This window comes from Sinohyriopsis cumingii, chromosome 16 (assembly GCF_028554795.1).
Source record: "Sinohyriopsis cumingii isolate HCF-2022 chromosome 16, ASM2855479v2, whole genome shotgun sequence".
NCBI lineage: Eukaryota > Metazoa > Mollusca > Bivalvia > Unionida > Unionidae > Sinohyriopsis > Sinohyriopsis cumingii.
In genome coordinates, this window is record NC_142976.1 from 91,818,352 (window position 1) to 91,844,338 (window position 25,987).

The 25,987-nt window shown below is 34.5% G+C and overlaps 1 protein-coding gene across 1 annotated transcript in view; it reads right to left on the reverse strand.

Annotated features, from left to right (window-relative positions):
* The window catches only part of LOC149780991 (G2/M phase-specific E3 ubiquitin-protein ligase-like), a 44,621-nt gene extending 38,240 nt beyond the window's left edge, over positions 1-6,381 (reverse strand). Inside the window, exons 1-2 of the mRNA XM_089938098.1 lie at positions 4,875-6,381; positions 2,004-2,290 (exon numbers count right to left, since the gene is read on the reverse strand). Coding sequence (XP_089794224.1) covers positions 2,004-2,229 — 226 coding nt within the window. The 5' untranslated portion in view covers positions 2,230-2,290; positions 4,875-6,381. The remainder of the gene's footprint in view (positions 1-2,003; positions 2,291-4,874) is intronic.
* Between the last annotated feature and the right edge of the window lie 19,606 nt (positions 6,382-25,987).

A 25,987-nucleotide genomic window follows, 5' to 3' on the forward strand; every position in this document is an offset into this window, starting at 1 on the left:
ACAAACAATGGATGCAGATGCCAGCACTTTTGATTTGTAAACAAATCATGTACACTCACGTAGCATTCGGTTTACATTTTGGTTGATTAAATTTGTTTCTGAATGAACTAAAGCAGATGTTTTGTGGACTGCCACATAGCTTCTGCTTTGCCACATTCCGCGTTAACTTTTGATACAATGTTTTGGATTTAGACGCCAGATTTCATAATATTGCTGGGTTCATACAAATAATAAGCAAGTGACAAGGCATAAACTGTCTACTTTAGCTGGTAATAAGAATGACAAAAAATATACTTACTGTTACATCCTAAATTTCCTTTAAATGTATTTTCTAAGTTATGAAAATCCGAATTACAAGCTTGATTACACATTTCGAAACTGTATTGTAATTTCGACTATATTCAAAGTGTAACTACATCATCCTTACTGCACTCAAAATGAAATAAACATTACATTCCATAGTGTCTTTTTGATAGTTGCAATTGAAAGACTTCAAATTTTCCCACATTATGGTTTTATCATTCAATGACAGAACAGAAACACACTTGCAGATGTCAACATGCTGCTCTGTCACCACTGAAACCCAATGTACTTCATGTAGAATTGGTACAGATAAAACCAGTGCATAATCACAAAATTTAGTAGAAACAACAAAAAGACCAAAATCTATTCATTCCAGATCAAATGGAAAAGTTGTTTCAATGCGCATTCATTCACAATAAGACTCCAGATTTCAATTTTAAGTAGACCAAAATGCCATCTTCTTTCGAAAGTTAAGTCTCATGTGTGACAAAATTCAAATTTACCTGGTCAGAGTTATGTGCGCATTAATAATGTTGTTGTTGTGTAATGATGAATTTGTGCTACTGTATTTAGTTTGGAATATGGCATACAATCAGATACTTTGCTTCCTGTAGTGTATTTTTGTTTATATAATTAAACCTTAGGTAGAATAAGAAAATGAGCACATAATAAAAAGGTTACTGCATTTGTATGGGAAAATATGAACTCGTTTTGTCGGATGGATATACCGCACTCGCAAGGTCGTGCAGTATTTCCATCTTAAAAAGTCATTGATATTTTCCCATACAAATGCAATAACCTATAAATATCATACATACCTTTTATGTATCAGTTTCAGTGTGAGTACTGTTGCCAACAAAATGACTGTATGATTTGCTTGGAAACATTACTGATATTTACTCTGAATTTATTCTTTTCATGATAAACATTTCTTGCTAAAGTTTATACATTTCTGATGACTATACAATTTACATCGTAATTCTATGTTATATATCTGATGACTAATGTGATTGTTAAATATCTCTGTTACTACACTGTAGACTGGATTCAGTGCATTTTCATGTCAGATTCTCTATTTAAAGCTTCAAAACTTTTACTATGACATGTTTATTGCAATATAGTTCAAATATTATATTTGGTTATTTTATTTGTACAGATTTGGTTTCCTTCACTGTCTTTGCATGCTAATTTGCTTATGTGTATATGACTTTTATGTAATAAATATCTTACTGACCATGTCTTTTGATTACTGCTCAGACATTATACATTTGATGGAGGTCAGGACTAAAAATAACAAGAAAATCGCCCAAAATCACCAACATATTTTTGAACAAGAGGCCTATGTCGGTTTGATTCCAATCAATGGGATTATGCTGGTATTTAACTTCACTGTTACAATGGCAATTGAAAATTCACATGGAGGTTTCTGAATATGTATAGATAAAACATCAATTGTCAAAATGGCATGTAAAAAGAAAATATATTTCTGTAATTTGGTCACTATAGAACTAATTGGTGTTCAGTGTACTATGTGTATTTGTAGAGCATTTAAAGTTGAGATAGCAACAGAAAAAGGAAATTATAGAAAAGGTTCCTAAAATATATGGCATTCTGAGGATCATATGTATATATATATATATATATATATATATATATATATATATATATATATATATATATATATATAGAACAAGACTTACACTGTTCATTATACTGTATTTTTTTCTCATTATCAAGACCTGTAAATATTGGTAGTTCTTTGATTGCTCTGAGGGCAAGGCGCATAAATTCTCGTCCAAGGCCACCAGCATCAATGCCATCCTCACCCTTAAATCTGACAAAAAGCTTCCTCCAGGGGTTAAAAATGTTGCTTCCAAATTCATGAAATGCTCCAACCAGAATGTTGTTTCTCTCAACTACAATCATGTTCGTCTTATCTTTACAAATGTTGGATTCAAGTCTAGTCAGGATCTGTGAGAGGGTTTCACTGCATTATAAAAGATTTTAAAACTGAGCAAAGTGTCAGGGAGGTCAAAGAAAACTACAAATGTGGAGACTGAAAAACACATTTATTGAACTTTAAACAACTGTTACAACAGTAGGACATAATACCTTTCCAAATTAAAAAAAGCAAAAACTGCCGAAAAATTGTTACAAAAAGTTGTGAAGAATAAATCAGTTTACTATAAATGTGCACCAAAATTACATAGGAGTGTGCCATGAGTGGCCTCTCTCTTGCTTGAACAGAGTTTTCCCAACACCATTTTTGAATACACAAAATACACAGCCAGAAAATGATATTATAAAGAGAACTAAGTAACAGATATCTACCACAATAAGGCTGCAAATCTTTTCAAACATTTAAAAATGTTTCTTGATTTTTGTTTTGCACAAAAAACTGAATTTATTGTTTATAAACAATATTTATAATATTCATTTAAATGAACTTGACCCCCTTAGACACTGAGGACTCAGCAGATTAATTTGCTTCATTGTATTCTATTGGGCAAAATGCACAACTTCATTAATGAAATTAATCACACTAATATAACGACCATGTCATAATACACTTTTCCTAAAACAGGAATATTGCATGCATTCCGAATGAACTTGACTCTTGACCATTCAAATTTCTGAATTGCATACATATGGAGGGCAGCTAAACAAGACACCCTGCACCATTCTTTAAATATCAAATCAAATAAATCAACAATAATATACATATCTAAACAATAGCATAGATTTTTGTATGACACATCTGCTCGTAACGATGAACATCATCACTTTTGAATGAAATTTTCACTTCTCAAAATTCAGATTTTAATGATGCCTCATCAACTTTTGACATGTTTGGCTGCTAGATGCCATGAATTTAAGGAACTATACAAATTATTTATCTCTTGTAAACTGACCTAACTTATTTGTTTTCCGAACAATAAAACTGATACTCAAACAAGAATAACTCATAGTATTTGTGTATAAAAATATGCAAATGGACTAATGATCAACATTAATTCATTATAATTATCTATGTTTCTATAGATAAGATGAGAAAGCTGCATTTTTAAATAAAATAAATGTTCAGCTGATGGTGGACATTTTACCTGATAATTAAAATCCACAAGTTAAATAACAAGATGCTTTGCGTATGGTTCAGAAATGCTTTATCTTGTATGTTTCAGTCTCCTGCACACAAAACTCTCCCTAGTAGATAAGCCAGGTATTAAAAGACTAAGGTCACTCAGCACCAATATATCAGCCAGATCTTGTCTGTATATACCTCCTGAACACATGTTACTGAACCAGCACATCAAATCAGTAGATTAAAAAACTTTGATCAGCTGACCAACTTCCAAACCAGTATATTATTTAACAACATAAATTTGACATGTTTTAAGAGGACTGAAAAAAGACAAGTGCATTCTTGCCATAATATGCTTTCTCAGTCGTGATACTGAACTTCTGATTCCTACACGTCAAGTTATTTAACTTTCTGTCCCAGGTGGTTGTGGTGGTGGTAGTGGTGGGGGCTATGATGTGACTGACAATGTATGTTTTTGTAGGCAGAAACATTTTTCTGTGCAATCTCAGAGTCTGAAAACACAAGTTTAGCTAGTTTAGTAATATGATCTGGAGAGAAGAATAGTAAATTGTATCTGGCACAAAATGTGCAGACGATGTCTCCATAAGTGCCACTTTATCCACTTTTGATTTAGTCTCAAACATGGACTTCAAAATGGGCATGTGTTACGAAAGAATCAGTGCTCTTATGTGATAGTGTCTGAATATGCCAAGTGATACATTTCTTTCTCTATATAATGTTCCAAAATCCGTAATGCATGCAATAAAGGATGCAAAGTCTGGACTTTTGCTATTTATCCCTGCACACATTTAAACAGATTTCCAAGCATTGCTGAATTTGTTGTATTATTTCTTAGTCAGAGCCAGCGGTTTTGTAGCACTGAAGGGAAAGAACATATTTTGACATGAATTGACTCCAAAATGATAACATCTCCTCTTAAACTCAAGTATTTCTGCGAATATCATTTTGATCGGACTCTCTTTTCCATCTTACCTCTGCCAAATGTTGCCCAATTTTTCATCACAGACTCAACAGCCATAACGGATCACCTTTGATCACTTTATTACTTGTAAAAACCTGAAAAACATCCTGCCTTGGTCTTTAAATTTAAATTCTCCAAAGTTACAGCATTAGGGAAATCAATTTGGAGCTTGTTGTGTTGGCATGTTAGCAATTTTTGTATTTAACAATTTTCATTCTATACACAGCAGGCATCACTGCACCAGTAGTTGCACTGGTGGAACAGTTCTAGTGCTCAGTAGAATGGTTCTAGCTGGTTTCTGTACTGTGTGGATAGAATGCATTAAAATAAATTCAAAACTACCATTTTTTATTTCCTTTTTTTAACAAATTTGCAAAACTTCTAAGTGGTAGATTTAAACGATAAAATAGCATGTATGCCTAATGGAATGTTTGACTTCATATTCTATTAAAAATTATAAAGTTTGATGTTAACTCTGAAAATTTCCAAATTAAAATGATGACTTACGTGTGAGTGGGCTCTTTTTTAATCCCTCTAGGGGTAGATAACTTGGGCTGTTTGATTACTTTTGAAGAATCTGATGCTGATCTCAAGCGGTCTTCAGAACTGAAAAATTGTTAATAGTCAAGATACTTTATATACTTAACAATACAGTAATAAAAAAAACATCACTAGAGCTACATAAGAACCAAACAAGTTAAATTTGGAAGATTTAATACTGTACAAAAACAAATATTTTGCAAGCAGAAAAACATTATTTACCTGAAAAAACTTGAACTAGATGCATAAGATAAACTGCTTTTATCTTGTTTAATCACTTGCAGCTCAACTTGAAATGACTGTCCATTTTCTTTTTTTTACACTAAGTCAGCAGTTATAATGTTCACTCAAATTTATGCCTCACTCACTTCCTATCAATTAAGTCTTTTGTCCCAGCTACTTTGTGAAATTCAACATACTAGTGAAAATGTCTGGAATTTGAATGTTTTTATATTGGCAGCTTTAAAAGGCATTTATGCTGGGTGCTATCTAACTGCAGTAAAAGGTAAATTCATAAATGGTCCGATCAACACATCTCAACAATTTATTAAAAAAGGTTTTTCACCTGATTGTTACAGAAGCCACTACCATGAAAGATAATTAGGAAATAAATCTTATAGTATGGACTATTAACAGTCAACTGCTGCCACTCTAAGATGATGAACATTGGTTCCCAAACCTGGTTGCTATTGATACTACACAGTTGCATGGGAAGCCAACTTAGACACAGTTATGGCAGAGATATCCTGAGAATTATTTTTGGCATGTTGGATCGAAATAATGGCTCAGCCATCCTGGAGAAGCAGCTAAGCTGTAGCCTTTACATGTTATAGCTACAGAAGTCAAAAACAGATGACAGACCATACTAAAATAGCTCAATGTTGCCTTATTGCCTGCTTGGTTGGTCAAATGGCATGTTGAACACATTACTGGCTATGGCAGGTGACACACTTATATCACAAACACTTGCAATAAATATCCTTGAAATATCTAAAGTGGTTCAAAGGTTATGCTCTGGACATGGATACATTTACTTTGACATGACTTATACCTTGCCATAATACATAATTGTATAAAATTTCATACAAATATCATCACTAATTCAAACAAGGATATTAATCACAAAGTTAAACATTCCCTTGTTGATACCCTAACCTTGAGGCAGGTAGGTGAATAAGGTGGCTGTGGTATATGACACTCCATATAGTCAACATATATACCTAAACAAGTTTCATGAAATCCTCTCCAACTGATACAAAGTTACTGAATGGACAAGAAAAAGTAACGGACCTGCAGATCACATAAAATGTATGAATAAAAAAGATGGCAAGTGTTTTGTAAAAGATGTATATCCCCACCATAACCACACATATTCGGTTTGACCAGAAAACTCGTATAATTTGCATGACAAAATTAATAGACATTAAATCTAATCAGCCCATTTGCAGATGCATATCAGAAAAAAGAACACAAAATTTAGTTTGTCTAAAGCAAGCAAATTTGTATAACTGTACTACTAAGGTATGTGCCTAACTTTAAAGTCTAAATCCAATAATTGAACAAAACTGATGAAAGGAAAAATAGCTTAAGTGGTGTGAGAATCTTTTTCAACATATTTAAACATCAACTAAAACACGCCTTCACAATTACAAACTATTGGCAATTGTGGAAACAAGCTATCAGCAAAAAATTATAACATGTTAAAGAAATTAATTTTAATAAATAAAAAATTGTCTATATGAGATGTAACTTTAATCACATCATCTACACATTAACTGAAAAATGCATGGAAATTATCATGATTCACAAGTAGGAAAATCATGACAATAATTTGGCACTTGCAGTGTAGATATAAAGTCATTAAATTTGAAAATTCATAGGCATTTCTGCCACATGTTGAATCTGACATAAAAATCATGAGGAAACGGGCAATATGAACAAAACATTCAGACAACGAGAATACGGATATACTGGTACAATCAAGACAATAAATAATCTTTACATTTGAAATTTTAAGGCATCTGTTGCATTTATCAGAAGAAAAAAACTTTCTTACAAAGAAACTTCATTAAAAATGCCTTTCAAAATGACACGCCTTTTTGTTTCTAGAGACTTCCTTGCATGTGCTACCTATATCACTCTTTATTGACAAAATCATAGTATGTAAACAGTCATAGATACCAGCATGAATCTCAATTTATCATGAAATACGTCAAGAATTATCTAAAGGAGTATTACATTATTAAATTTAGTTCTACTCTCCCCCACTATCCTACATACCTTTAAATAGTAGCAATAGATAACATGTCACTATTGCCTTTCTGAATTTGCCAGTTCTGAGAGCGACTGATGCCTAAAAAGCTGCTATAAAATATTTATATAGCCTCCCTTATGGTGGAAGTGTTCACTACTGTAAGTTGGAGGCAGATTGGGCTGTAGCTATTGGGCCAAAGTTTAAAAAAATGCCTTCATTCTGGTGTGCCCAAGATTGAAAGTTTATGAGGTAATATGGGACTGCAAAATACAGCTCTCAAAACATCCTGTTATGACAAAAGAGTTTGATAGGCCCATGAAGTTGCAACACTCCTAACATCATTGGCTTCAATTCTCAGGAAGGGGAGGTCCCACTAAGTGAAGGACTGATAGGCTCTCTTGATCGTGCAGATAATTCAGCTGGAAATGGATGATGATGAAATATCAATAGAGTTCTGTAAAGGTCAGATAAAAAGTTTCCTACCCTTTCATCTCCCTTATGAGGCAATCAAACAGAACTATAAAGTCATAAATGAGCACAGAAGTCTAAGTTGATCATTCCCAGTGCATATATGACACTGGAGTTCACAGTAGGAAGTGGAGCTACTGATGGCAGTTGGTTCTTCACCAGAAACATGGACTCACAAGGGAGGTAAAAGGACTCATAATTGCTGCTAAATCTTAAACAAATCTTTTGTATAAACAAGGCATGATGCTCACTCTTTATCATCAAAGATGCTAAGAAAAGCAGGAAGACTGTTTTAAGGGTAATGTTCTTGAAAGAAACATTCATGCATTGGTTCATAAAGGGAATTTGACAAAGTCCACAAAATACATGAGAAATTCCATCTAAGCATTACTGAGTGTGATACAGGTCTCTGCAAGTCAGATTACTTGATGACATGTGAACGATGAGAATCCGAGTCAATGGGCCCTTGGAGAACTAAGAATGTTAGGGCTGTCCTATAAGTCTTTGATAGTAGAAACGAAGCACTGTATCTCTCCAAACAGAAAGGAAGGAAAATCCACCAATGCACTTGAACAGGGACAGCTGTATCAATTGTTTTATAAAGATCATTCACAGAGGAGTGTCCACTAGTCCTTGCACAATACTGTTGGCAACTTTTAGAAATTAACACTTGCCAAGGTGGGGGTGGGCTGAGAGGAGTGCACCCTATAGCTAGTTGCAGAGACCAGCAGTCTCAGCATAGAGGGCATAATGGACAACACCATCTGCTGCCTTGCAAACTCATGACTACATTAAAACTTTAAAAGACTCCTCCCCAGCAGTAGAAATGATCAGAAAGTGAGGCAGCTCATGAGAGTCTCTCCAAACTAGAGGATTTTCTTGTCTTCTGGGCCTGAGACAAAGTTGACCACTACAGTGAAGGACAAGATTTCTTCCTCCTCTGCCACCTGAGTTAATGGGTGAAAAGATGCAGGGGGCCCAAAAAGAAGGTGGAGTTGCCATCTCAACATGTTCCCCAATAAACTTGCTATAGCCCACCAACACTGACAGGACATCATCATCCTGCTCTTGCTCCCAAGAAGCTGCATTATCCAACCCCATGTCTCTTTCTAAAGGGGAGATGGGGTGGGAGAATCATAATCTTTCAGTTCATCATGTGAAGCAATGGACTTGTCCCTAGTAGCATACTTTGCAGGACAATGCAAATGTTTCCCGACCAGGCTTGAATACCTGGGGAGAGATGACCCTTTCTCTAAGACTACACATCTTACCAGGCAATGTAGTTCCGTAACTGCTATGAGGCCAAAGTTTTGGTGTCCAATGTTTCATAAACAGAAAGGACAACTATCCTGGAATGGATGAGGTTGTTGTTGTTGTTGTTGTGGGGTTTAACGCCATTTTTCAGCACACGATAGGCTATACATGGCGGCCAGTATTAATGGTGGGGGAAAACACGGGAAAGAACCACCGAACCACAAGAAGCTACTGGCAAGCTTTCTCACATACCCACATTGGCTGAATCTGAGACTCGAACCCACGCAGACAGAGGTGAGATGGCAGTGATCCGTAACGAAGAGCGCTTTAGACCACTCGGCCACTTGGGGCCCCATGGAATGGATGAGGTCACATCATGTAGAGATTAAGAGGGTTCATAGGGAAGGAAGTATGTTGATCTGATCCCTTACCCTAGTCTGACATGCACAAGCCACCTCCCTGTCCCCAACAGGACTGACTGGTAGCATAGTGACAGGGGGTGCATCAACCCAACATCTGTCCCCTATACAGATGGTACTGTGATGACCAGTGATTGGTGCCCAGCTATTAGTCAATGACCAGTTATGCTATTCCAATATGATGGAGGAGCCCTCCTCAGAATTTAGAACAACATCACTGCTTTATCCTTTTGGGATGGCTTGTCTGCTCATCGCTTTCACTGATGAATGGTTTTCACTGGGTACAGCTTTTCACTAATTGGGAAAGGATTGTGCAATTCATTTTCAACTCAATTATTTCCTCCCTAGGGCAGTACCTTGGATAGAAGCCTCACTAGTACTGAACCAGATCAACCATCATGAATCGTTGAGCCACACTTATAATTCTCCAAAGAGATCCCATACCCTCCTGGGATCAAAGTGTTTTGCTACAAGCCCTACTGGACTCAGAGAAGAATCCCATACATTCCTGGGATCTAGCAGTACTCTTCTCTAACAAAGTGGTCTTCTTATTCTGATCCCTAAATAACCAGAGAAGGATCCCATACTCTGCTAGAATCAAATCTTCCACTTACAGGGATGCAGAGAAGAATCCCATACACTATCAGAATCAAAAGAATGAGGAGGAGGTAGGGCTTTCCTTATTTTACTATGCATGGACTCCCAGCAAGTTCCTAGGCCTTGTTTCACCATAAACAATAAAACAGTGAGAGTCAGGTGTGGTATATGTCTCATGGGGCTTTTTATGCCCACGCTCTGCAATATTTATATCATGTAAAGGAAAATCTTCTGAAACAGAAAGCAATACACAAAAATACTGATGATTACAAATGAATGGTGTGAGACCTCCAGTAAACACTATCTTGAAAAGAATGAATGGTGTGAGACCTCCACAATATTAATAATAATGAGTGGTAAGATCTCCTAAAAACACTACTGATAATAATAAACAGTGTGGGACCACCGCAGAGGGTCTTACAGATTCATCGTATAATATTAGTCACTATATAACTTAAAAATAGATATTAAAAAATATATAGGTCACAACAAATTCTGAAGTCAAGGGGAAGACAATACATACCCTAGAAATCTAAAAACATCCAAAAAGAATCAATTCAATGATATGGTGGCAACCATTGTGGTTCACAATTGGAAATGCTATTACCTACCCTATGACCAAAGAGAAGGGTAAAACAGATGATCACTGCTCAAAAATGACACAATAATGCCTCAGATCTCACAAGAGACTTCACGTCACACATCTTTGAAATATACATATGGCAGTTTTGCCAAGAGCAACTTGAAATAGATTAACATGGCATCCACAGAAAAAGATGTCATCTGCTGCACATGGGCCATGATAGCGGAGTTATGTTGGGTCTGTTTTATTTCTGTTTTTGTCAATCTACAATGTTTCATTCATGGAAGGTTGAAATTTTATATGGATGAAAGAAAGTCTTTTACGGAAAACATAAACAAGCTCATACTGAAAGGCAATTCATAAATGTGATGAAATTAAAATGGAACACCATGGGCCAGAATCATTCTGCATTTTATAATGTTCATGCATTCTCATTTTCTGAATGAAATCAAGATCATATTAAAAATGGTATTACTTTGCAAAAGAATGGAAGACAAATACAGCCTTTCCAGCAACCCTTTAAGAAAGGATAAAGTAGGGCTAATATTTTTAAAAAGTAGAGAAAAGGCAGGGCCAAGATAGAGATAATTTAAAAAGAAATTTAGTATATTTACAGAAATGGCTGAAATATAACTATTTTGTGTTTTGCATTTGTGTTTGTGTTTTGGACTTTTAATGTAGCAATAACAATGTTTCAGTCATATCTTTAGAATGTCTGCAGTGTGGCAGTTTATAGTGATGTCTAGCACTGGGGCATCATGCCGCAGTCATGTAGCACCAAATCCCACCCAGTCACATTATCCTGACACCAGGCCGACCAGTCCTAACACTAACCTCTTAATGCTGAGCACCAAGCGAGGAAGCTGTTAGTACCACTATTACAAGTTTTGGGTATGATTCTGCCTGGGTTCAAACCGACGACCTCCCACATCCGAGGCAGATGCTCTAATCATAAATGCCGCTGGTGTATGGACTTACTTTGTTGGATGTACCATGTAAATTCCAATAAAAACATATTTACTGACATAGTAGATGTCTCTTTAATCCACACTACCTCTGATCCCTTAAACATATAGCTCCACACCACAGAGATCATATCTATTTTAATAGTTAATATCAGCATGTTATATGACAATATCACTATCACTAAAAGCAGTAGCATGTCGTAAATGAAAATAAAATGCCATGCTTTTATAAATTCTATTTAGGGCATCAATATTAAATTGTTTTTCTAAGTAGTCGTATGAGGACATAGGGCCCACATTAGTATAATGTCTGTTATCTTCATTTCTTGGGAATATGATACAGAAGAATGCACTACTATTTTGTAAGTTTAGATGGACCATAAAAGCATTTCATATTCATTTGTGTAGCAAATAGATGTAAGTACCACAACAGGAAAATTCGATCTGTATATTTCTTTGATGAAAAAAATGATTTGTCTAACTTTTGGCTTGTCACACTGAATATTGTACAGTGTATTAGTAGTAGTACAATGGCAATAAAAACAAACTGCATGCCTACAAACAGAACACAGGAATAAAAAGTTATTGCTTTTGAAACAAGGTCAGAATCAGCAACCCCACAATGATCCAGAAATACACGCAAATACAAGTTTCCGTATTTTCTTAAGTCTCACATATTCTTTTGTATCTTTCATTCTTTATCAGAACATTTTGCGATTTACCTCCACTTACTCTTGCAGGTAAATCTTCAAAAAGTATTGGTACACAGCATCCCACTTATTTTCAAGAGTGAGCTAAATATGCCTTATGAAGAGACCTTCTTCAAGCCTCCTCACAGACAGTATCAGTTAAATCATCTCTCTGACCAATGTGAAATTTAAGCCAGTGATCTAACACTAAGCACTCTTCCTATTCTCCAAATATACCAAGACCTTGTCTAAGAGCATTTTGAACTATATGCACCAAATATGAAACAAAATATTACCCTTGAAAACCCAAGCCTTTCAAATGGATGTTAAGAAGGGATCATGTTTTCTTAGTCACAGTGGAGTTATTTATTTCTAATAAAATTTACTCAAATGGAGGCATCTAGTGTTGCCTCGTCCTTGTCAGGATGTCAACCAGTGTATGTCTTACATCAGTATATCATTTTGTATGATCAAACACAAGTTTTAAAAAGGTTAGGTACAACCTCTCCAGCCTCATTTGACCTAAATCAAATCAGTAAATGAAATTTTTTTTTGTCAAACTGAAAAGTAAATGACTAATTGTATGATTTTCATCTTGAAGTATATTCAAGTCCATCAGAAATCATGCAAGAAATTTTATGTCTGCTCATTGTAAACATTTTTAAAACAAAGCCAGGAAAAATTGCTTGGAAAAACTCTGAAGTTCCATGACATGAAAAGAAGAAGCTACTTTCGTGGTCCACAAAATCTTATGCCATGGTTACTCATTCTTCATGGGTTTCTGATTGCAGAACCACTGGTTTTGATTCAAGTGCTGGTCAAGAATCTCCACATGCTGCGCTACTTTCTCCATCTAATAGCAGTTTGTGAAACCCAAGAAAGAATTCTGCAAGCCCTCAAGACCACTAATCTGAAAATGCTACTGGTCAAGTCCACAAGATAATGAACTCTCCCAGGTCATCACACAAAAAGACAAAATGTAGTCGATCACTCAATTGCAAATATAGGTCAATGTGAATATCAACCTTTAGTAATCCTATTTAAACAATAAAACATGGACAAAATATAAAAAAAACCTACAAAATATAGTTATATCATTATATAAAATTTATTAAATTTTGTTAAATTCTGCACCACACGACTACTGTTTACTGGTCAGAACAAAGATGTTTATTGTTCAGTTCATCCAGATGTGTAACTCACTGAGAAGCTAAGAATCATTTTAATCATAAACTGAATAAGAATCAGGATCCTCTACCATTTACTTTTCATAAATGAACAGTACCAGAACTATATCTAGCCTCCAAAGATGAGGCTCTGGTATCTTTGTAGTGTTACGTGTTTAGGCTCTTACAGAAAGTAACAAGTGTGAAGACAACAAGCTTTGAAAAATTTAACAAATAATTTATTTCCCTAGAAAAACAAGGTGAAAATGAGAAAAGAACTTAACAGTTCTATGACTCAAATCCAAAAATAATCCAAGAATTAAAAAATAGAAGTCCTAGTAATAAAACATCCTAATGAACCTGAGTTTGAATCCCTATGAAATCAAAAATGGAAGGTGATGACATATGCTGTGGTCAGTGTCGTACTGATGTGTCAAAAGTTCTTTGTTGAATCACAGAAAATATTCCAATTTGAATTCTGTGTAAATTTCAATAAATGTCCTTGTCCAAGAATTAATTTAGAGCACTAGTATTTCCAGGGAAAACAAGCTTGAAATTCAAATAAATTGAAGGAAACAAAATAATTAGCCCAAAACTGGTCACAACATAAAACACTTCCACATCTTAAGTGTCAAGGCAAGAATGACTATTCTTTCTCAAAACATCAGTAACAAGTCCAACTACAACACAAAACAGATGCCCGGATATGGGTCAATCCTCTGGAAAAACCTAATTGATACATGGTATTTGACACATAGTCCAAGTATAACCTTGACTGAAATCTATGTTTCTTACACTGGGAATGAATTAAAAAAAATTTAAAAGTTGTTTACCAGAACCCTTACTGGTTCTGAATCAAGGTCAGAAACTAGAAACAGTGTTTCTATTATTGGTTGTTTACAACTTAATTAAATTTCTGAACAATGTCAAATCCAACCAATTACATTAAAATAACATGTAATGGAATAAAATTTTTAAAAAAACCTAACAAACAAATGGTTAAATTAAATCAAATATAAATTAAATCGAATATACTTAACATACAGCAACCCATGAGAATAGGTCTGTGGAAAGATGAGTTCCAGTAGTGGGTTCCTGGAACTTGATAAAATGCATCACTGTTCATCAGAATGCAGCTGAACAGTTAACAGCATTGTCATGGTCTTCAAACCTGGTATGAAATCTGTTTCTACATTTCAAATGAATTTTGTAACCCAACTATCATTTTCATTTGATAGTATCCTATTCCTTTTGGACAGTTATTTTTTCTTTGGCTATGCTTGGTTCTTTTTGCCTCTGGTGGCTTCATGGAATCCAAAATACCTCTACATGCTGACACCAAAAATCTGATGTGCTATCAGATATTGTAGAGATGCAGAAGAGATTTTATCTGGAGTTAAAATGTTTATCACACCCAAATCAGTGAGTGGACATCAGATACACTTCACTGTTACATATTTATCACTTGGATTCTATTCTAAGGACATTCTTATAAATTTATAGTTTATGTTCATTCAATATAACTAAAAATCCAACTGGTCAAACTGGCAGAATCTCACACACTGTTTATGGTATGAACAATTTCTGAGATTTGCTTGATCTCACTTTGTGATCTCCTTATAAATCTGTCGTTCAGCATGTCACATTTGCTGCTGAAGTCTACTTGGTTTAAACATTGTTCTTCCACGTGACATTGTCTGTTATCTGAAAGCAAATTACTTAATAAATAATGTACTTCTTAACTTCTTTACAATTTGTTTCCTTGATTGGCATCTAAAATCTAAAATGTATAAAACATAATCATTCGGATGCATGAAAATTTCAACCCCCTATATCCCCTACAAAAAAAAATTGAATTAGATTTGCTTTCAAAATCAAGAAAGATCATACATTTGCCTGCTTTTATTCACGTCCAGCATTATGGCTGCTTCATGCTGTATGGAAACAGTTGCAAAGCTTTTAAATCAGCAACAATAAATTTTTGTAATGCAGAACGAATAATTAATTTCGCTACACTGCAATTCTTTAATGTATTGTTCAGGAGATTTAAAACATTAAAATTTTCATGCTGATACTTTACATTTAGAATTTACATTATAGTTCACATCAGAATCCTTTATTAGGAAATACATCCCTCCTTCGATAACTCATTAGCCCACCTATAAAATGGGGAAGACTTAGATCCCATTCTTTCTGGAAATGACAAAGCAATTGACCCTTGGTAAACAAAACCCTGATATAATGCTTATTTTATTGTCAAAAACAGTGTTTAGAGTTCGAAATATGAATTAACATCATGAAGTTCTTAATTTATAAAAGAAGTCCTATATTCTGTTACATTTTCGTTATATTGTTTTCTCAATACACTACAAATAATAAAACAATCCCTGAAAAAATTTTAATCAATGAAAACGTCACCAATGACTACCAATGACAACACTTTAACACATTAACCCCTATCGATGAGTTAACAGGGCAGGAGGTATTTGCCTACTGCCGAGCTCTATAGCGTCATGGTCATGCATGATAAACTAAGTGGGTGGTATTATAGAAAGGTAGACAGATGTAGCTCTACAATGATACCAAATAATCTGGAATTTCACGTTGCACTACAAAATACAGAGGGAAAAACCTCAATTTTTGGAATCGATTATTTTCAATCCAAAATTGGCCTGTGGTCAGGATGCAATTCTGTGTCCGGATTTTGGACTTTTTGGTCTCAGATCTAAGGCAAACCAGTATGAACTGCAAACAGACAGATGAACCTTTGCAAAAACTAGGATAAGATGGGCAATTGGAATAAAGAGTGGTCTCGGTACAAAAATAATGGGTCTGTTTAGCACCCAAAAAAATCAAACTTTTACCATTCTGCTCATGCGCGAGCCAATAGCCAATAGCCAATAGCCAATGAAAAACAATGTTTCTAACACAACTAGGCAGTTTATTATTGAAAGTCACACCAAAGACTTATAAAAAATGGTACATGCAGCTGCCTTGCTTGGTGCTCAGCATTAAGAGGTTAGTGTTAGGGCTGGCTGGCCTGGTGTCAGGATAATGTGACTGGGTGGGACATGATGCTACATGTCTGCAGCATCATACCCCAATGCTAGACATCACTATAAACTGTCCCACTGCAGACATCATAGTGATATGACTGAAAAATCATTAAAGCTATGTTAAAGCCAAAACACACACACACAAAAACCATTTGTATTGATTCTATATCCAGAAGGCAACTGCTTGAATCAGCTGTCATTGTAGGAATTACTGATAATCCAAATGCAGACTTGATTTGTCTACATTAATTCTACAACTAGACAGTAATTGGGATCCCATTCACACAACAGTTGCTGTCATTTAGTTTGATACTCATACACACCAGATCTCAGTCAGGTTAGTTTTATAATTTTAGTCCAGCAAAATACCCCACTTTCGTTTGCCATCTCAGGCAAAATCACTGCTCTTCCACTCTCTGTAAATGTTATCAAAAGCTGTTAACTTTGATCTTTTCACACCAGAGACTCTTCCCTCTGTTGGAAGTAATTGAGAAATGAAATATGGTTACCAAAACCTAAATCTTCCCCTTTATGCGAAAAGACTTTATGTTATGCTTTCCTTCGTTCTTGAAACACTCAAATTTGTTGCATGAACAATGAATAAAAGTATATTATTTAAAAGTGGTATACTTATTAAAAAAGCATATAAACAGTATTGGGGTTGCATTGCTGTGCTACAGAAAAATGATAACAGAATATGGACAACAGCTTAGAGTATGTACGTATGTGTGTGTGTGTATGTATGCATGCATATATGTATGTACTGTAACAGCCGAGCTAGGTCCTGATAATACTACATAGGAGTATTGCACCAGGGACGAGTATGCTTTTTATCTGCTGACTAATGCGGGGAAGAATGGAGTAAACTTGAACTCTTGATTTCTTTTCAACCATAACACAAAATGATTCATATTTGGATTTAGTTGTAAAAAGTTTACTACAAAAGAGAAAATATGAATTGACTGTAATATGAAATGTAAAAAATCTGCAAGGAAAACACTTGCTTGACTTGACACTTCACCTATAGCATAATACTTATTTGAAGTGAATTGATATAGATGGAAGTAAACTGGCTGTCAAATCGGCAAGGAAAACACTTGCTTGACTTGACACTTCAACTATAGCATAATACTGGCAAGGAAAACACTCACAATGACTTAGATAACTAGTATATTATAAAATAGAAATATAAATTATGTCTTCACAGATTAATAAAGTATTGTTGAAATCAATTTAGAATGTCAAGTCGGTGAGGAAAAGCACTCACAATGACTTAGACATTCTATTTCCATAACATTTTTGGACTTATAATTTAAGAAAGGAATTGCATATTTGTAGTGTAAAGAAACTTCTTTATGCCTTTAGCTTCAAAAAGCTAATTAAATAAGGAAAATAAATAAATCAATCAATCAATCAATCAATAAAAGTATTGGTCTGTGAGGACACACTCATTTGACAGAATAACTGAGTTTCAAATAACAAATGATATAACAATATCTAGTTTACTTGTACAAATAAATTAGAAATTACTAGAATGCATATAATTTTGCAAGAGAGAAATAATTAAAAACAACCAACAAAATCCTTCAAAAAATTTTGCTTTGTGCTTAAATAAACTTTAAACAAAAATTTACTGCCCAAAATATTGCAAAAAGTTACATAACTCTATAATAAACTAAACAAAACAATATAACAAAAAAAATAATTAAACTCACAGCAACTGTGATGTACCTAGGCTGATTGCTGCTAGCTGACTGAACCCTACAAGCAGCCCACAGAACCTTATAAGATCCTGATAGAACCCACAACCAACAGAGCCCAGAGAACCCACAAATCCAACAAGACCCACAACCAACAAAGCCCACAAAACCCACAATTTTTGTTGGAATATTCAAACAAGCATGAGGTAGTATTGCATGTGTATATTTAGTCAATTTTCTCAATGATTATATATAGAAATGATCACCATGATATTTTATACATTACTACATTGCAATTGTATTGCCCCAAAAATAAAATCTGTTTTGTATTTCGCAGCACTTACTGCATAATACAATTGCTCATAGCAATGTTTCGGAAACCGTGTTATGCACTCTTGCAATATTACTGAGGTACACCACATGACAGGGCAGTCAACATGTGTATGTACCAAAGAAATAAAGAAGAGAAAACCAAGCTACAAATAGGGGCTATAAACACACTGAGTATGTATCATACAGTCTTAAATGGTTAACAGGAAATAGTTATTAATCAAATTATCCATGATACCAGCCAACGGCATTGATACTCCCAATTTTTGCTAACTCAAAACATGTAGACTATACCAGCTAACAATTAAATGATGAAGTAAACAAAACAGAGGATCATAGAAAATATAAATGTCAGCTAATCTGAGCAACTGACTGGTAATGCATTGATTTAATAAAGAAAATGAGACCGAATTGGGCGGCATGTATGAAAAGTGTTTACCGTATACATGCATGTCTGTATGTATGGCACATCTGCAGAATGATGCCCACCACATAGAATCAAGTTAATTTGGTAGCAATAATGGTTAAGATACAACTTCCTAATAATTAAATATTCAAACTTCCACATAAAAGGAAGACATGTAGTCCTATCAGCAGTCCCATCAGCTAAAGATGAAAAAAATAACATAATTACCCAATGATTGAATGAGACATATATTGTTAAAAAAATGCTTACTAAATAGCAAAATAACTTAGCTTGTCCAAGTTAAAATAATATTCAACAAAAATGCACCTTTTGTAATGTCTTTCAAACATAGTACACAAGCAGAAAGAAAATTATTTCATCCTCTACTTTGTTAACAAACAAAATCATCTCTTAGGATAATAGGTGTTTGATAATTGTCAATTTGAATTTTACATAGATGTAAATATCTGGAACGGTTGTGAAATTAGAAATTTTATAGTTCAATTGGTTTTTTATTTAAGAATAGTGCATTGTGCCTGGAATATTTAGGCCTTGATACTTACGATTTAATTAGCAGAAAGAATGGCCAAAATTATAATCTTTGGAGTTAGTGAACAGTTGGAATAGGAATACATAAACAACAAACATTGTTATGTGTATTTAATTTGCACTGTCTTTTGACTTTTTTCCACTATTATATGTTATGTACTGTATATCTATATTATGTGACTGACCTTAGCCAGTAGATGAGTCAAGGGTCTACCTGACAAGTGACATTTATTTTGTAAACAACATAATATATATATCCATTTCATTATGATTATAGATTAAATATTCAGATAATTATTAACTCATTCGGCCTTGATCCCGTCTGTAGGCATGATCCGGTTTCTGCATTCATTGGCCGATCCCGCCTGTAGTCGTGAATTATTTACTGCATTCAATGGCCTATCCCGTCTCCAGGCGTGATGAGTGTGTGTTAGATACAACGTCTCTAATTGGTTAGAAATGGTTTATTCCAAGAAATAAACAACTATTAAACCAATCAGAAATGATTTTACTTTCATTTGTGGAAATTTGAATTGTTCTGAAGCAAAAGACTAAAGTTTGAGAGCGGTTTAACTACACGTGTTCTGTTCATGAAAAATCGTAAATGATGGCGGACGGAAGAGTGGTTTTTGATGAGAGCAAAAATGTGGAGTTTCTCGGGTTTGATCTCGAAAATATTGAGTAAGCTGAGGAAAGATATGTTCAGCAGTTGAATATTTTGTCAGATTTAGATTTGGACATAGACGTTTCTGAGATTGAATCGTCCGAAAATGATGATGCTGACAGCGATGATGACAGAGTTTTTGCGGATAAACGTTGCACATAAGTTTGTAAATACTGCATAAATAAGTTGTAAAAGACTTCGACAAATAGGGAAAAAATTACATCAATGTGTCGACAAGTTCATTTGAAATAAATGGTGAAAATTTTGTGGATTTTGTTTGGATATAAGAAGAGAAATTAAGGTAAGAGTGAATGCATGTGCACGATGTTTTCAAACGGGTAAAAACTATGGTGCAAAAGCAGCTAGACACAGCTTTGTGTTTCTGAGGCATATCAGCAGAGATACCGAAAACAGTGCTGGGGCCGAATGAGTTAATGGAGGTAAGCATGTTTACTTATAACTGAATAGTGGAAAATTATTTTTTCATTGGAAATTCATGATCTTGTTGACAACTTAAAATGTTATAGAAAGGAAGTTTACACTCATCCTGGTTCTGTTATTGTGTCATATTAATACTGTTTACTTCAAAATTTCAGACTTATTGTTGTACTCAGTTTTTAACTTGAGAGGATTTATTTCTTTAAATTATTGACTTGAATTATAAAGTGCTCAATATTTCCAGACTAAATCAATATTTTGGGATTATTTTGATTTCATTCAAGGACATTTTTATTATTTCATTGTGATACATCACGATTTTTGGCACATTAGCACATTTGAGGCTATCAGAACATCAGTATGTTCAGTATTGGAATTTATTCAGAACGACATTGGAATTCATTTGGAACTCCATACATCTGAAGTTGTGATAGAAATTTTGGGATTATTTGAGATTTAATTCACAATACTTTAAGTTCTTTTTAAATTTTCACTTTGTATTCAAGGAAATAAATTACTTGCTGAATTTTTACTAAACTATGTTGGAATTTGCTTTATTTCCTTTACTAAGATTAAGACCACTGAGTTGCAACAACATAAACAGCAAATTTAGGACTCGCCACCTGAGTTAGATGTTTCCAAGCTGGACTGTTTATGACAATGCCTTTGATCTTGTAGTTAAGTTCAGGTGAGGATATACATCTGCCACTTTGTGTTTAATCCTAGTTGAATTTAATTTGCAATTGATTAATAAAGTGATTCAAGCAAATAATAATAAAAAAAAGCTGTATGACAGGCCACTAGATTTTAGAGTTCAGATTCCAACAAAACAATCATCTCTTACCACCTTCCTTCAATACAGGTGTAACTGATGAGTAAGTCTTTTTCAAATTTGAGCAAACTCTTGATGGCTGTTCTGAAGGACTGATCTAGCTTAATTTTAAATTTTATATGAAACCAGCTACGAATAGCCAGAGTTGGGTCATAATGTTCAACCATTATGCAGATATATATAGACCATCTCCAATCTTATCTAGAGATCTGAGCGTGTTGGAGGATTTGTGAAATATCATTAAGACATGCACTCATCCATGTATGAATCACATACATAATGTTACACGGGGGGAGTGAATGTCCCTCCGTATTTGGTTTTCTTTATCTAGGGGTTGACCGCCCTTGATGTTATTGCCCGGTTCAAGTAAATATAAATATAAGGGGTGAAACTTATAGGTGGGATAGATAGAGATCTGAGCAGGTATATAGAACAAACCAACATGAGCCCCCATACATGTAAACAAACAATTTAATCAATTACATACAAACACTGTGAAAATTCATTACATCAGGAATGTACTCTGCTTTTAGAAATTTAACTTTCACCGAAATACAAAGAAAACGCAAATAGATTAAAATAAGATAGTCGATCTGTTACTGACAGATTTAGTTCATCATAGGATCGAGTAAACAATCGAAGTCAACGTCTTGTACGATTTCATAACCTGCTCGTCCTCAGTCTGTTTTGGCTTCCTCTGTCGCTGTTCAAACCCTTGGATCTCAGGATGATACTTTCTACCACCCGTCTCAGGACACTCTCAAAATACTTCTTCAGAAATTAATACGTCGCAGGGTTGCGTCACAGGATTATATGTCTCACTGCACTCTTCTCTATGCTTCTCCGTATAGGTCTCAGAATAACATCACTCATTCGTTCATACATCTCTGGAGCTATTTCCTCCCTTTTAAATAAATATAAATAGAGACAACCTAAATTTCCCGTTATTTATGAAACGGTTAATTCTTCATTATTCTCCCTCGTTATAAGATTTCACTATCAGTGCTAAACAGACGCTAAGGCTATCAATCGACTCCACATGTCCTATAATGACCCTAGTTAGTCAAATGGCTAATTCGTTACGCCTTGACCTTACACATTACCACATACACAGCGAATAAATAGGATCCATCACGTCAATCAATTACTAGATCATTTCCGTCAATACACACTTATTCTTAATCATACGTGAAATCTTCTAAATTCGGCGAATTCACATGGATTCTTGTAATCATATTAACTAATGTAATGCATTAAATTCTTAGAACATAATTCTTATGCAAACAAGACGACAAATTCAAACAATTCGTCAAACTTATCTAAAGAAGATTAATGTACAACTTCCTATGCATAAACTCAACACCGTTATACTTCATAAAGCAAATTATTACACGAATGTAGAAAAAAGATTCATGCAGATACAAATAAATAACTTCAGCAAAGCATTATATATGGCATCAACAAATTACATGGAATTGTCACACTACCTTTGCTGTCAACGTATTCTCCCTCTAATCGGTAGATTAGTTCATCGGTTCCTTTCGACATTCGTCTCCTTTTTGGACAACAGTTTTACGGAAATTTCTTGCAAATTCCCGGAGTCGTAACCTTTGGGTTTCCTCTTGTAGGAAAAGCTTAGACTGATTAAAATTCGATGCAGGCGATATTAAAACCTATGAAATTTTGTGTTGGAACACGCCCTCTCATTTAACGTACCAATCAGAATCAAATATCTCTGCCGCCTTTTTCCAGAGGCACCAAAGTCAGGGTCAACTTGACCCTGGTAGTTTGAGTAACAGAGTTTCTGCATTCTCTCAATTGTGACAACTTTACCATGAAAATGAAGTTTTCCTTGTCCTAAAGTGTCCGCCTGGCTGCTGTATAAACAAATGTTTAATTAGGAACAGAATTCTCCCTCTAAAGGACATTACCGTACACGGTAGTATGGCGATATGATACGCGCTTGTCTCCATAAATCTAATTAATGGTTGTCTGGTCTCAGCTAATGTATTCTTGTTAGATCGACATAAAATTTGCCACTTCACACATAATCATTTTTTCTTTTTTCAAAATGCTCAGAGGAACTAGTAATTTTACTTTGTACGATTTTGGACATTGTTGGACAGCTGTAACATTTCAAAGTCTATAATTAGTTTTTTCTTTTCTTATTAAATCAGAATATATTCTTGTTGATACTTCATTGAGGATAATATTAACATAAATCTCTCTCTTCTCTCTCTCTCTCTCTCTCTCTCTCTCTCTCTCTCTCATTTAATAATATCATTAAGCCGCATTGGATTTTCATATCCTCTTCCTGGGCAGCTAATAACTTGTTATGACCATCAACCAGCCCCCAACTTGCTAGCTAAGCCTGCCTTCCTGTTTATGTTTAGCAAATTAGCATTCTCCATATCTTTATCTATAAACAAACTAATATACTTGCTCCACTCCATGGAATTAATGATCTTAATATTATCCTTATGCTTTAGGGATACAATAGAGATTATTAAAGCAGGGATTGTCCTAGGCTTCGCCAATGTCACAAATTGCGATTTTATTTCCATATTGGCGACAAAAATATCCCATCTGGCAATTTTTTGGACGACAGACGTTTTGGTTATTTAATTTGTACATACAATCATGGATTTGGTCTGGATAAATTAAAAGGGAGAATGAAAGGAAGCCACAAACTTGACTAAACAATGCATTGGAATCAATCTGTTACACAAACGATCCTATGTTTGTATTGACAACCCCATCTTTACAGTGCATTGTTACATCATAATCTGCTTATGCTGACATCTGGGCTGAGTACTGTATGCTGTTATACAGTCAATCATGCTACCGAACTATACCTACAACTGACCGACTTCTGAAGACGCGAATAGAACAGATACAATTAATTGAATGGCTAATCCTTCCATTGTTTTTTGTTTTTTTACATATACCAATACAATAGTTTTGCTGAACCTTCATAGAAAACTGATAACCTTTGAAGTACTGACTACTGTGTATAAATACAAAGCAAATGGAAGAAATCTCAATCACAATTATATCTGTTGCCAGTGCAGCATTTTACTCATTGATCTTTTCCTTTTGCCATCAATCTATGTTACAGCTGCAGAGACTTGAACTCCGCAACAAGAAATAGCAAAAAAAAAAAAAAAACAGTTTTGCATAATTAATAATAATTATTTATTTCTCATAATACAGGAGTGAAAGAAACCCTAAATTGGGTGTGAATTTATGCTTTTATATATGGTCCAATATTGCCAGGTGTTGACTCGTGTAAGTTTCATTCGTGGGAATGGAGATCCTATCTTGCTTGTCGAGAAAATTTATACAGCATTCAGTGATCATTCTTGGGATTTAGGAAGCAATTTTCACTACAAGCTTTGTGAAGCTAGCCATAAGTTTGGGGGGGGGGGGCGGGGCTGCTGAGAGACTACTGGTGTCACCTGTCAGCACTGTAGACTGTGAACGTGGATTCAGTAAGATGAACCTCATGAAAAGTGACATCAGAAATAAACTCTGCATCTCATCTCTCAAGAATTTAATGAGAATCAGCATGTACATATGTGAAAAATTAGACTTTGAAACTGCATTCAACAAGTGGGCAGCCCTAAAATCGCGATGGATCTTCATGTAACACTTTGTAACATTTTGTTAATGCTTGTTGTAATTAAAATATTAACTAACCCATCTTTTGTAATTTTCATTGCCTGTTACATTAATAGACTATATTAACACTTGGAAAAATGTACACTACTTGTTCTGGCGACACTTTTTGAAAACTGGCAACAAAATATTGAGGTTGGCGATTTTTTTGGCAACAGCTTTTTAAAAGCCAGGACCATCCCTGTTTAAGTCTATTAACTTTATAAATGGTTTTGTTCTTGTTGTTGATGGGGTTTAATGCCATTTCACAGGTTAAAGTTAGGCTATTCATGACAGCCAGCATAACTCATGGCAGAAGAACATAGGAAAGCCCCAATATGAACCACCGACTCATGGGAAACTACTGGTAGCTTTCTCATATACCCACACTGGCCACGCACAGGACTGAAACCGACATGGACAGAGGCAAGATGGCACTCAATTTATATATATATATATATATATATATATATATATATATATGAATTTAGTACCGTGAAAATTATGTTGAATAAGGACAATATTAAAAGAAGAAATTTCATTTATTTAAGTTCACATTTTTGTTGTAAACATATTTTATACAAAAAGCTTTTGAAAATTATAGTTATGTGAGGGACATAAACAAATAACTGTTTCAGGTTCAGTTAGTAAAAGTAATGAGGAAAAATAGTAATTATTAAATGTTCATATTTGCTTCATTTGTACCAAAACAAAATCATGCAAGGAAAAAATAAGGTTGCAAACCTGAGACATATCTGTTTTGGCCCTTATAATGGCACATATAGCACTGTTATAGAAACAAGTTGATTTTGCCAAAGTCACTGACTTTCTAGCATAAATACATACATGGTAAAACATATTTTAGTGATTAAAGCGGCTCTATGTTTTTTTACCGATAAACTGGACTTAAGTTTTAAGTCAGTGAATAACATATTTCCAAGAATACAATGTTTGATCCAACAAATGTACTCCGTTAATTTTTGGCATTTTTGTTGAACTACATTTGAGACTTCATTAACAATGTATTGCCAAGCTATAAAATAGCTATGCATT